Raw genomic sequence first — 13050 nt, 5'->3', positions numbered from 1 at the left:
TAACTTTGAAACGTTGATCAAATTTTATAAATCGATTTATAGTAATAAAATTCTGCATTAAATGAATATTAGTAGAAGGCGAATGTTAATTAGCGAACGTGCGGAAATATAATTGGTTGAAAGTTGAACGGGCTGACTGGCGAAAATTATTTGTGCACCGCAGTGCGGAGGCTCGCACATTCCATTCGTATTAATATTTATAAATAAAGCGTGAAACACGTTAATAGAAGATGAAATCGATTTGATCGTATTTCTACGTAACATAGAAGATAAATAGTTATAATAATGCGTGTGATATACTGTTGTATAAGTTTATTAGCAGTGTTACTGTCGATAGCTCGTGGGGTTAGTACACTCACGGATCCATAATGCAATTCGTAAATATTCCAGCACGTTTCACAAATCATCTAATTTTCAGAGTGAGCTAGACTACGACGGCTGGCTGCAGTTACGATTATGGCACGCGTTTAATGATGAGCCGGAGCCCATTTTTATAGAAAGGGGCAACATCACTGTATCCAGCGTTCGCAGCGGTGCCTCTGTCGTCGGGCAAAATGGATTGTTACCAGCTCATATAAAGGAGCTAATAAATCTTGCCAAAAACGATGGCAAGTATAGGTTGAAAACAGTAGCTCGGACATCTTCAGGGAGTGAAATAACATTTCTAACTTCGATACCTGCGGTAAGTGTACATAGTTTCAACAAAACCTCTGAATGTATGAAAAAATTAGATACAAGACATGTAAAAGTTCTTTAACTTATCTTGCTATTAGTAGATCGATGTATGCTCTGCACTGTATGCTCTGTGTACTTATAAATAATTATCTTTACTTTGTTCACAGTGCTATCTCCTTGGCTCCGATTTAGAAGATTCTATAACAATTTGGTTGGATAGTGCTGCAGAGCCGATAGCAGTCAGTATATCGTCACCCGGGCCTTGCAGCACGGAGGCCCCGTTTACAAACATGTGGACAACAACAAACGTTAACGTGAAATATCCCGATGGCGGACCAGTCCCAGACACTGCTACGTATATTCAGAAACTTGAACGGGAGAGAGAAGCAAGGGAGAGAGGAGAGGCCAAAGATAATAGATCTTTCCTTGCAAGATATGTGAGTTTTTATTTTAAATTTTAATAATTATTGAGATTTAATTATGAGAAATATTTATTTAAACGTCGTCGTTATTTTTACAGTGGATGTACATTGTTCCTGCATTGATCTTTGTTGTCTTGTCATCCGCGACGAATCCAGAAGCTGGAGGAGCGGCCGGTGGCAGTGCCCAAAGACAGTAATCCAGAGTGCATGTGATGTCTCAGAGAGTGCATGTGCGAAGACTGTTTATTTATGAAACATACAGCATACTTTTAAATACAATTGTAAAAACCTTCATTGTATCTTCGCCTGAATGAATTATATGATTTAATTAAATTTTCTAATTTGAAACCCTGAACACCCTATGACACTTCGATCTATTCCAATATGTTACTGTGGGTCCAATTATTCTGTCTCCCAGAGAAGAACTGAACCAAATTATTTTAAATAAAACAAATTATCATTAAATTGATCAAAACAGTTTATTACTTAACGTTATATTTATTTATAGATATTTTTTTATTAAAGAATATTTATTTATTGGAATAGAATTGAGGCCGAACTAAAGGAAGTGGAGAACCGGATTTGGCCCGCTGGTCAGTGTTACCCTTAAAAAAGGGAAAGTATATATCAAACTTCGAAGACAGCAGGAAAGAGTAACGGAGAGTGAAAAGGCCCCTCAGGCCCTTGACGATAGAAACTAATCAGTAGACTGAGGATTTTTATACAAATTAAAATCAATCATTATATTAATGTAATTTGTATAAATTCCATCATTAATTCGAATTTCTCCCAATTTACGTAAGCTAATTAAATAATTTTAATTTTTAATTAATCGAATAAGAAATCCAATATTAGTTGCCAGTTCAATTAAATTAAAGATTTAATAATTCAGTTCCAACCCCGGTAGAAAGTTAAAATAGAAATACAGAAAAGTGAAGACCTAAAAGTAGAATAGTAACCATTCGCCGCATTATGTTACAAAGTTTCAAAGTTCGAAGGCAATTAGAATTATCCACAAAGTATACTTAAATCAGGTAAAGTTCACAGTTGAGCTGGAGATCAATAATCCACTAGCCATTGAACCACAAACGGTTGCTACCATACATTGGATCAGAGTATGCTTCACCACCCGGGGTGGCCGTAACATGGCAGCGTTTTCTTTGAATATTCAGAAACACGTGGAGCCCGGGCTTGTGGCTTGCGGGAAATTTGACGGGTCCCACACTTGTTTAGTGGTCGCTACGTACGGCGGAAATGTTTTAGTGCACAGTCCTCACAGGCAGCCGCAGATAACTAGTCACGATCATGAACAGTCCGATAGAAAATTGTCTTGGAGCGGAGAACTCGCAGAACTTCATATAGGGACCGAGGTAGATCAAATGTAACAATTTAATTGAGAGCTTTAGAGGCATTATCGTTACCTGTACTACTAGGTCACAGCATTACACGCTGGCCGACTTACCGACGATGAAAGAGACATCCTCTTAATTGGAACCGCGACGCATGTTCTGGCGTATAACATAGAAGACAACTCTGATATTTTTTATAAGGAGGTACTATGATCGGATCGAATAAATTTTATTCAGAAAGAAGATTGAATTGTTTTATTAGATGTCCGATGGGGCGAGATGCATCACCATCGGCAAATTGGGTTGGATCCCCAATCAAGTAGCAATCGTTGGTGGCAATTGTTCTATAACAATTTTAGACTCGCAAGGCACAGAAATATTATGGACCGTGGTAGGTGGTACTGTCAGCTGTCTGGTCGTCTTCGATTTCGATGGCGATAACGAGAACGAGGTAAAAATTATAATCGAAGAAAACGATTCACTCTTAAAATCCGACAAAACTGATATAAAAATGTTTAGCTGGTCATTGGGACGAAGGATTTTGAGATAAAAGTTTACAAAGAGGACAACATAATCTGGGATACCAAAGAAACAGCTTCGATTACCACTTTAACTGGACTTCCTAATCGTAGATTCGTTTACTCCGTCGGAAATGGAACCCTTGGGGTGTACGAAATGACTCAGAGGCTGTGGCGCGTTAAGGTCACTTACCGGATCGATTGAGAGAAAAAATGACTTCATTTATCACATAAATAAGGGTTTTAATTAAATTTTTAGTCGAAGCACCGAGTGGTGGTCACGAGGAGCTTCGACTTGAACGGGGACGGAATCCCGGAAGTTATAACTGGATGGAACAATGGGAAGATGGATGCACGGTTGCTCAACAACGGTGAAGTAATTTTCAAGATTCAATTATCCGCTGGAGTAGCCGGCATCGTGGAAGCCGATTACAGGAGAATCGGGAAACTTGATTTAATCGTGGTTTCTTCTATCGGCGAAGGTAGAACAACTTTCTCCTCATCAACTTTTTTAAAAATCTCATTTAATACGTATTGTTATTAGTTCGCGGTTACGCCTCCGGTTCCACGATGGACACTCCGGAACCTGGAGAACCGATGCGCGATTTATTGGCCAAGAAACAAGTGTTGCAAATGGAACTTAGGCAGCGAGCTGCGTCTATCCCGAACATGTATCACGGGATGAAATTGGCTGTGAGCTTGTCAACGTCGATGGGCGCGGCTCGCATTGCCCTCGCTTCGGGACCTGGACTTCTTGTAAGTCGTTCAACTATTACGCGTCGTTTGCTCCATTTTATTTAATTTCTGAATAAATTTAGATTCACTGCGCGATAGTTTTCACCGAAGGAGTTTTCGAGGGTGAAACGTTCGTAGTTCATTCGAATAGACCCAAGGGGGAACTGACGATCGAACTACGTCCGCCTAAAAATGCCCCCGTGGATATACACGTGAAAGTGTGCGTTGGTCCGGCTGGCGCAGATTTACTACAGGTACAATTAAAAAAAAATATATAGAGTAGACTTGTGATCAGTGTCTACTTAGAAAAACGCATTTCCTATAATTAAAAAGAAATCAGACGTCGAAAGAACAATGCTAATAATAAATATCGACGTGCTAAAAAGTATAGAAGGAAATATCCAATTAATTATTGACTGTGTGTTTCATATATTATGTACGATATTATTTAATAATTATTTTTATATTTAGAATTTCACTCTTTGTATCTATTTTTGTATTTGCATTGGTATTTATTATTAAATAGTACGAAAACGAAGTAATCACAAATGGTGCATCTATCCATGTTTCTCGTAAGCTAATTTTTTTATTTACTTAAGGTATTCGAGATGACGCGTCAGCTGCCAAGATTTTGCATGTACCAGATGATCCAACGTCCTGCTACCATTCCAGACGATTTCGAGAAGATCGGCGTTACAGCTGAAGTAATCATTTGAATCTTTACTAATAGCACTTTATTAATAGTTTAAAATTGCTATGATAAAAATGAATCAGTTTGCAGAGAGGCCGCAAAGAATTGCTCTTTGGTTGAACCAGAGTCTTATTCTTGAGGAAGAGTTCGAAGTCAAGGAAGAAAGTTTGAACAACGGCCGTATTGAAATCTGGCTTCGCGGAATGAGAGACAACAAGGTTCACTGTTTCATGGCGGACGCAGCTGGCAGAGTTACCATACGGACGGAAGATTCCGCGTTCGCCGGTGACATTATACAATCGTTGGCCTTGTACTTGGGCCTCAGGGAGTTGGCTTCCGTGGTCTCCTTTCCAGCGGAAGAGAAGAGGCTGTTGGACTCCCTTGAGCGCGTCAAGGGTCAGTACTGCCCTTAGCATCGACTAAAAACACAGCCCCACACTTCTCATTACTTATTTCTAAGTTTCATAAAAAAAATGAATGTAATTATTTATTTATTACATTCATTTACACAATTATTAATTATATAACAATTTCTTAACGTATTTATTTTACGGTATGTCGAAAAATGATCTAATTTTATCCAATTTCTATTATCTATTAAATATAAGGTACTTTAAGCGAAGAAATAATTAATGATTTTGCACAAAACGAAAAAAGGATAATAAACTTTATGAAATAATTGTACTACAATTTTATTTAAACTTCTTAAATTGAAAAATGCGAAGCATGTACAGTAAAAGTCCTTGTATTATAATTACCTGTGTTTAATTATATATTTTTAACAGTAGGTATATGCATATACATATATATATTTTTGTCAGAGGCGAGTTTCCCCCTATCTCTAGAGGCGACTCTGACAAGAATAATGAAGAAGAAACCTTTTAACACTAGAATTATCGACTTTTTTTTATCCATGCATTTCTATATTCAAAATCAGCCATTTTGATTAGTATTAATAATTAATTAACTAGTTTTGTATGTATTATGATTTCAGAGCTGAAGGAAATTGATGCTCGACTACAAGCAGAAGCAGCCAATGAAACTTTATTGCTGAAGAACATTATAATTCGATTCGAAGACGCAAGGATTCTCGAGAATATCGATGAAATGAGACGAAGGCTTGTACAGCTGAAAAACGTGAACGTGGATTTAATTAGAGAACATGAGATCAGGATGAAGAGTTACCGAGAACTCACGGCAAATCTGAAGGAACTGAATCTTGGTGTTCAGCGAGCAGCTAGATTAAGGGGTGATTATTTCACTTTTTTCTTATTTTTGTTAAATGAAAGAGATTTCAAATTTTCTATTTCAGTTGGGAAAAGTGCCGCGAATACAGTAGCTCGCTGCAGGGCAGCGATTCAGGACGAGAATCCCAAAGCTCTCGCGCTTGCCATTAGAAATGGATGAATGTTGCAAGTTTTATTGTTACTCTCTTAGGAAAATTGACATTAATAAAATATGGTTTTTTTACTATTGCTTGTTAATTATAATACAATTTATGTATACATAGACATATGAGTGAACTGCGGAGTTTATGCACTTATACATACAACATTTCGATGAGGAAACAATATAAAAAATGCATGTAATAAAAAAGTAAATAATTCATGTGGACTTCGTTTTTTAAATTTATATAACAAACTTTTTTATTTAGCATAAAAATCCGCAGTCTACATATGAGAATAGATCGAGTACCCAAATAGGAGACTTGAGATTAGAGGATTGAGAAAAAGAAAATATATAAAAGGGTGTCTTTTTTCTACTTGTATGTGAGAGAGAGGGAGGGAGACAGAAGCTCCTCCAAAGCACGTTTTTCCTATTCTATACATGGTCAATAAAAAATTTCTCTTTCGTCGATGGTAACAACATAAAACATCATATTGTAGAATTTTACAAGTATTAAAATAATAAATTAATAGTTCTTAAAATCAGAACGCTTTAACTAGACTGCGGATTTTATGCATATATAAAATATATGTTCAATATATAAAAAATGCATGCAGTATGCAAAAGAGGAACATAAAATGTACGCACATCAATATTTTTAAAGGGTAACAGAATTCTAAATCTCATTTTTGAAATTGAGAACATGAATGTTTAATTTTGCATAAAAATCCGCAGACTAGCTGTAATAAAAACTGAGGACGAACGATTTAATATTTCGAGAAACACGAACAATAGTAATCGGCGTTTTACAGTAGAAATTCTAAAGAATTCAATCTCAATGAAGCGTTCCACGAACGGAAATGCTGAATCTCCTCTTGAGGGGGACTGGCGAAGGGCGCCGGAGGACGTTCAGGGTCCCGTCGGTGGATGCCCTCACCCTGAACGAACTTCCTTGCTGGCCAGAATTGCCCGGCAATTCCGTCAACAGTTTGAAGATGTCGGTGAAAACGGCCATGACCTGTCGAATAAAAATAATCGGACCAGTCCGCCGTTATCGTTACGTAACCCCGTGCGGGATTATCTATTCAGCCACTATGTCGAGTATTTTTTTTCACACAGTCTACGCTCGCCCGATACCGGTCGACACTATCGCGCGGTATTATCAACATTTTTCGCTCGCGACACGTGTATGATACATCTAACTTTATTCAAAACGATCTAAAAGACATCGCAACGCTATTTGCAATCAGGAATATTCAATAAAAAAAACCGTTCTTAAAATATAATTTGACGAATATCTTTGAAACTGTTGAAAATTAATTAATGGAGCAGGAATGGGAAATATTTTTCATATGAAAAAAGGCTCTATCCATTTTTCGATGCATGTGCCAATCTCTGTTGGCTTTACAATTTCTACTCGCTCGGTTATTTTTCTACAATTTTGTGTTATTTGAAAATTACCGAAAAATAAGCCAATGAATAGAATTTTACAATATTATAGAGAAATAAGTCAGTCAGTAGAAATCGTGACGCGAACAAAAGTTGTGAAATTTACCTTAATTGGAATCTGAGATTTGGGATAACTAATTGTGAAACAAATTTTGAATTACTGTTCGCTTCGCTGATAATATAAAGACGATCGTCCCGAGATGTCCGGGAAGGTCGATTATGTCGAGATGTATCGCCCGCATTCCGCTCGTTCCGTGATACAGATTTTGTTTACCACTCGGCGATCACGCATAAACGCCATGACCGGTTTCCCGGAGCGGTAAACAATCGCTTTAGAAAAATAACGGGACTTGCGATTAGTCTCGGTCGCGTGACCGATCGGAACAAAGCGGAACAATCGATTGGCCATATCCCCCACGATTATACAGTTCCTCCTAGAAGTTGTCGCATAACGAGGCCTGCAGCTACGATAGACTAAAAATAAGTGCGAACGTATATAATAAATCTGTCCATGATTAATACTAGACGGACTGTACGTAGATCGGTGATAGCAGAGATTTCCGATTCGCTCCGGTTCCGATCGGGCTTCCTTTCCCGGTGATCGATGACGTGGCGTTACGTCAACGATCGAAACGTCGTCGTCGCGGCGACGCGTCGGTCGCCTCGTCGTATATCGTATCGATAGGCCAAGCCTTACGAATATAATTCAGCTCATCGAGATATCGGCCCGTCTACCGAAGCTTTCGCGAAACGCGATGACGTAGTGTTGTGTCTGTGACCGTGGCGAATTTTAGAAAATCGCGCACGCGATTCCAAGCGACGTATGCATGTACAAAATAATTTCGTCGCGTGGACACCGATAACGGACGAGCGTCTTACATCCACTTTAATTCGAAGGATAACGAGCCGGTATATTCGCGGAATAAAAGATGCAACAGTTCGCATTCTTGGGAACGTTATACAACGAATGCAATTTCATTTCACAGCGTTTTATCTCGCGGCTGATCTAAATAACAGTTTACACGTGGCCTTTTCCTTAGTCCTAAGGTTAACAACGTCAATGTCAGCGTTACGTCAACAGTTTGCGATTTTATCGTGCGACAACATAACGCGATGTCAACGACTCCTGAATTTTCTAAACGCAGCTCAAAACGATTCGCGACCCATTCGATTACAATTTTTCCGGATCGGTTTATCTCCAAGTGAACATCACGTTAAATGCACAATTGTTGAACTATTAATTAATTAACAANTATTATCAATTACTTTTTAATCGCTGCATAGATATTGACGTTACCTGTTCGACGGATTCCCTGACGGAGATCTCGTGAAACGCGTGAGCCTCTATTTCCTCGGCCCTTTGATGCCCCTCGGCCGTGGAAACGACCCTCTCGCCGGGGATGTAAGTCAGGTCGGACTTATTCGCTATCAGCACCACTACAGGTGGCACCTTCCTAGCTTTCCTTGCGTGCGATACTAGAAATCTAGGAATACTAATTACAATTGTTTCTTATAAAACAGCACGTCACACGTAAACGCTGTGGAACAATTTCTCTGCCCATTGAAAATTATATTCCTGTGAAAATTGTTCCACGACTGCCTGGCTGCCTGACTGCTTAGTGTCCCTTTGACATTTCTTGTACGCTAAGCTTCCCTTTGATATTCATGCGATCTAATAATAGCACCGTTCATTATTATGTTCACACGTCGTTATGCAAATAATCTTCTTTCACGGTCAATAGCAACAGCTTGTCGTTAATAAAAAAAAGAAAAAAGAAAAATAGACACAATAGATAAATGGCGTTTTGATTGTTCAGGTGTTTGATTAATATTCTTACCGAAGACGAGACGTTTCGTCGAAACTGACGCGGTCCGAGACTGAATAAATGAGAATGATCACGTCTGCCCATCGTAATTTCAGTTCAGTCGGTGGTGGTAAATACCCTGGGGGATCGGTTATCTCCCAAGTCGCGTCCAGGAAGTTGTCCACTTTGTAAATCCTTTCGGTGGAGCTCTCGTACTCGCCTATGTATCGTTTCGTCGCAAATCGCACAGCCAGAGCTGTTAAAAGCGAACATTAATAATTTGCAATTCTACAAAATTGTATATTCAAAACTAAACCTACCATGACATAAATTCTTTAATAAGAAATAAAAATAAAATTTTGTCATCTTGTTAAAGTTGTAATTATTATTTTAAACGATACCAAACTGAAGTACCAATGCCAACACTAAATTGCACTCAACATAATAAAATATAAATATTCTATTATTAAATAAAATATATAAAAATATTATTAAATAATATCTATACAAAACCTATTGGTAGGTTTGTTATTAATTCATGCTGGATACGACAATACAAATTTGAATTTAAAATAAGTCGAGTGGAAAGGGTTAATACTTGACAGCATCCAATTGAATTGTTACCAGTTTTGCCGACACCCTGATGGCCCAACAGGATCACTTTAACGATCCTTGGATCCTTGCTGGTGAGGCCAAGATTCCAAGCGATCGGAGGGCTGATTCTTTTCTTCAACGACGCTGCCGGCGGACTGAACCTCTCCATGACTTAACGGCCACTGTTTTCCCTCCGCGGTGTCCCACCGATTATGAACCCTCTCTTTTACCCCATGATATTTAATAATAAGCTCGTTCATCATGCACGCATCCTTCGAGCTACCCTTGTCCCATCGCTGACCACTGGCTAGTAAACAAACGATCGATTACGTACGCCGCATTTTATAATTAATTTTTCCTTGTCGCTCATTTTTTTCCAGCTTATCAGTTATGGCGTAATTTATAGATAAACGAAATTATGTAAAAACGATACTTCAGAATGATTAGCCTGAATTTATCTAACGTCTGTTCTTCCGAAAATATCAAATATCTTTACACGTACGTGACGTTAAGAGGAGAACTATCGATCGGTTCAATGAATAATTATTGATCGTTCTTTTTTTTTTTAATTAATCGTTCCCAGTTATAGCGTCCTCGATTTTCTCGGGTAGCACCGGTGGCGCCAGGATTTCGAGCCAACACAAAGGTCGTTACACACGGTCCTAATCAAGATGCTTCGTATCAGTATCGCTGGGTCAAACGGCCGTATTTCGCAATTCGCGGCTCTACACTCCTGTATGGAATAAAACCGGGCATCGTGGCGACTGCATCCGTCTCGCCTCAGATTATATTATATTGTACACAACCTGGCTCCTACCAGACCGGCACGTGTCCAACGTTTGTTATTATGGTTACTTTTATGTAAGAGACGAGGGGACGACCGAGCTTTTATCGCTTTTGTTACGCCGTCGTCCCGCAACGGCGACCGTCCGTGACTCACCGCTTCCGTCCTCCCTCTGATTCCGCTTCAACCATTTCGATTTTGGCGTTTAGTATCGGATTACAAAGAAAACGCAGGAATACGGCAAATACAGAGAAGAACGATAACTAGGATCGGCGAACTTTCACGCGACGAACTGATAATCAATTATTTTTCAAGACACGCCAACTGGGAACTCTTTAATCTCCGATAATGTAAACTTTGGAATTTTGAGATACGTGCGTCATTCGCAAGGTCGTACAGTGGAGGAAATCGTTTTTTAAGGAGATAGCAGATATTGGAAACGGTATAAAAGAATTGGGCGATTAATGAGAGGACTCACACGTTCGCATTTCTTTTTAAATTTCTATAAATGACTTGATTCGCGGACTTTACGAAACGAGCACGTGATTCGATCTAACGATTAGCGATAAGTCAACATTTGATATCAATTATTCATTCACGACCTCTTGCGGAACTGAGTTCGTGCTAACTATACTTGTACTATTTCTCAACTCCTAATGTGATACACCTAAAAGATTTTTCTGTTTTAATTAATCTCTATTCATAAAATTGATATATGCATGCGAACTTATGTCAAAGAAAGGGATTTTGTTCAAATTTTAAAAGAATTTATTTATCAACTAGATACGTTTGCATTATAACTTAGTCACTGACAAGTTTTTATTGACGTAGGCACTTGGAAAATACGTTGTTGTTAAAAATATAATAGACTTCTGGCTTTCACATGAATAATTCCAAGTGTTTAGTCACAGTTAATTTTGCGATAGATCAGAGAAGAAATATTTACTAGTAAACAAACGATCGATTACGTACGCCGCATTTTATAATTAATTTTTCCTTGTCGCTCATTTTTTTCCAGCTTATCAGTTATGGCGTAATTTATAGATAAACGAAATTATGTAAAAACGATACTTCAGAATGATTAGCCTGAATTTATCTAACGTCTGTTCTTCCGAAAATATCAAATATCTTTACACGTACGTGACGTTAAGAGGAGAACTATCGATCGGTTCAATGAATAATTATTGATCGTTCTTTTTTTTTTTAATTAATCGTTCCCAGTTATAGCGTCCTCGATTTTCTCGGGTAGCACCGGTGGCGCCAGGATTTCGAGCCAACACAAAGGTCGTTACACACGGTCCTAATCAAGATGCTTCGTATCAGTATCGCTGGGTCAAACGGCCGTATTTCGCAATTCGCGGCTCTACACTCCTGTATGGAATAAAACCGGGCATCGTGGCGACTGCATCCGTCTCGCCTCAGATTATATTATATTGTACACAACCTGGCTCCTACCAGACCGGCACGTGTCCAACGTTTGTTATTATGGTTACTTTTATGTAAGAGACGAGGGGACGACCGAGCTTTTATCGCTTTTGTTACGCCGTCGTCCCGCAACGGCGACCGTCCGTGACTCACCGCTTCCGTCCTCCCTCTGATTCCGCTTCAACCATTTCGATTTTGGCGTTTAGTATCGGATTACAAAGAAAACGCAGGAATACGGCAAATACAGAGAAGAACGATAACTAGGATCGGCGAACTTTCACGCGACGAACTGATAATCAATTATTTTTCAAGACACGCCAACTGGGAACTCTTTAATCTCCGATAATGTAAACTTTGGAATTTTGAGATACGTGCGTCATTCGCAAGGTCGTACAGTGGAGGAAATCGTTTTTTAAGGAGATAGCAGATATTGGAAACGGTATAAAAGAATTGGGCGATTAATGAGAGGACTCACACGTTCGCATTTCTTTTTAAATTTCTATAAATGACTTGATTCGCGGACTTTACGAAACGAGCACGTGATTCGATCTAACGATTAGCGATAAGTCAACATTTGATATCAATTATTCATTCACGACCTCTTGCGGAACTGAGTTCGTGCTAACTATACTTGTACTATTTCTCAACTCCTAATGTGATACACCTAAAAGATTTTTCTGTTTTAATTAATCTCTATTCATAAAATTGATATATGCATGCGAACTTATGTCAAAGAAAGGGATTTTGTTCAAATTTTAAAAGAATTTATTTATCAACTAGATACGTTTGCATTATAACTTAGTCACTGACAAGTTTTTATTGACGTAGGCACTTGGAAAATACGTTGTTGTTAAAAATATAATAGACTTCTGGCTTTCACATGAATAATTCCAAGTGTTTAGTCACAGTTAATTTTGCGATAGATCAGAGAAGAAATATTTATAACAATTTTACATTTCATCAATTTACATATTTAAATTATTTTATTTATATTACATACAATTTCCTACGAAACAGAAAGATGAGTTATTCGAGGCTATCCAAACAGCACTTGATTTCACTAATAATAACGAGTATTTATAGAAGATAATGAAAGAAGTATTATAATAATGCACGATTGATACAGAAGCTTTGAAACAATTGAAAGAGATATAGTAATTATTAAATATAGTTGAACAAGTTTAATAATTATCAAGTTTTCATTTTAATTATGTTGG

At 38.2% G+C, this 13050-nt stretch overlaps 4 protein-coding genes across 5 annotated transcripts in view; 3 read left to right on the top strand and 1 right to left on the bottom strand.

The window, feature by feature from the left end:
* Positions 1–277, top strand: part of LOC108632840 (uncharacterized) — a 1646-nt gene extending 1369 nt beyond the window's left edge. Inside the window, exon 4 of the mRNA XM_018037668.2 lies at positions 228–277. Coding sequence (XP_017893157.1) covers positions 228–277 — 50 coding nt within the window. The remainder of the gene's footprint in view (positions 1–227) is intronic.
* LOC108632858 (ER membrane protein complex subunit 10) lies at positions 7–1430 on the top strand. The gene is made up of 4 exons (XM_018037689.2): positions 7–345; positions 419–682; positions 843–1112; positions 1196–1430. The coding sequence occupies exons 1-4, from the start codon at positions 286–288 to the stop codon at positions 1292–1294; spliced, it is 693 nt and encodes a 230-aa protein (XP_017893178.1). The 5' UTR covers positions 7–285; the 3' UTR covers positions 1295–1430.
* Positions 1431–1912: 482 nt separating this feature from the next.
* Positions 1913–5858, top strand: LOC108632917 (Bardet-Biedl syndrome 2 protein homolog). The gene is made up of 11 exons (XM_018037795.2): positions 1913–2467; positions 2531–2650; positions 2709–2897; positions 2966–3148; positions 3224–3446; positions 3509–3720; positions 3783–3953; positions 4299–4403; positions 4474–4786; positions 5385–5639; positions 5703–5858. Exons 1-11 carry the CDS (start codon positions 2243–2245, stop codon positions 5795–5797), a joined length of 2091 nt encoding a protein of 696 aa, XP_017893284.1. The 5' UTR covers positions 1913–2242; the 3' UTR covers positions 5798–5858.
* Positions 5859–6005: 147 nt separating this feature from the next.
* Positions 6006–9858, bottom strand: LOC108632918 (ras-related and estrogen-regulated growth inhibitor). Of its 2 annotated transcripts, none has more exons than XM_018037797.2 (4): positions 9655–9858; positions 9064–9286; positions 8523–8709; positions 6006–6794 (listed from the first exon to the last, which is right to left on the bottom strand). In XM_018037797.2, the coding sequence occupies exons 1-4, from the start codon at positions 9791–9793 to the stop codon at positions 6612–6614; spliced, it is 732 nt and encodes a 243-aa protein (XP_017893286.1). In that variant the 5' UTR covers positions 9794–9858; the 3' UTR covers positions 6006–6611. The 2 variants fall into 2 exon arrangements, with proteins under 2 accessions (XP_017893286.1, XP_017893285.1); XM_018037796.2 differs by having other exon boundaries at positions 8523–8718; positions 9655–9846.
* Positions 9859–13050: the final 3192 nt, after the last annotated feature.

Source organism: Ceratina calcarata, unplaced genomic scaffold (genome assembly GCF_001652005.2).
Source record: "Ceratina calcarata isolate Rehan_Ccalc_2016 unplaced genomic scaffold, ASM165200v1 scaffold178.2, whole genome shotgun sequence".
NCBI classification, from domain to species: Eukaryota; Metazoa; Arthropoda; class Insecta; order Hymenoptera; family Apidae; genus Ceratina; species Ceratina calcarata.
Note: the sequence above shows the minus strand (reverse complement) of the source record. Positions and strands in the feature narration are given on the sequence as shown.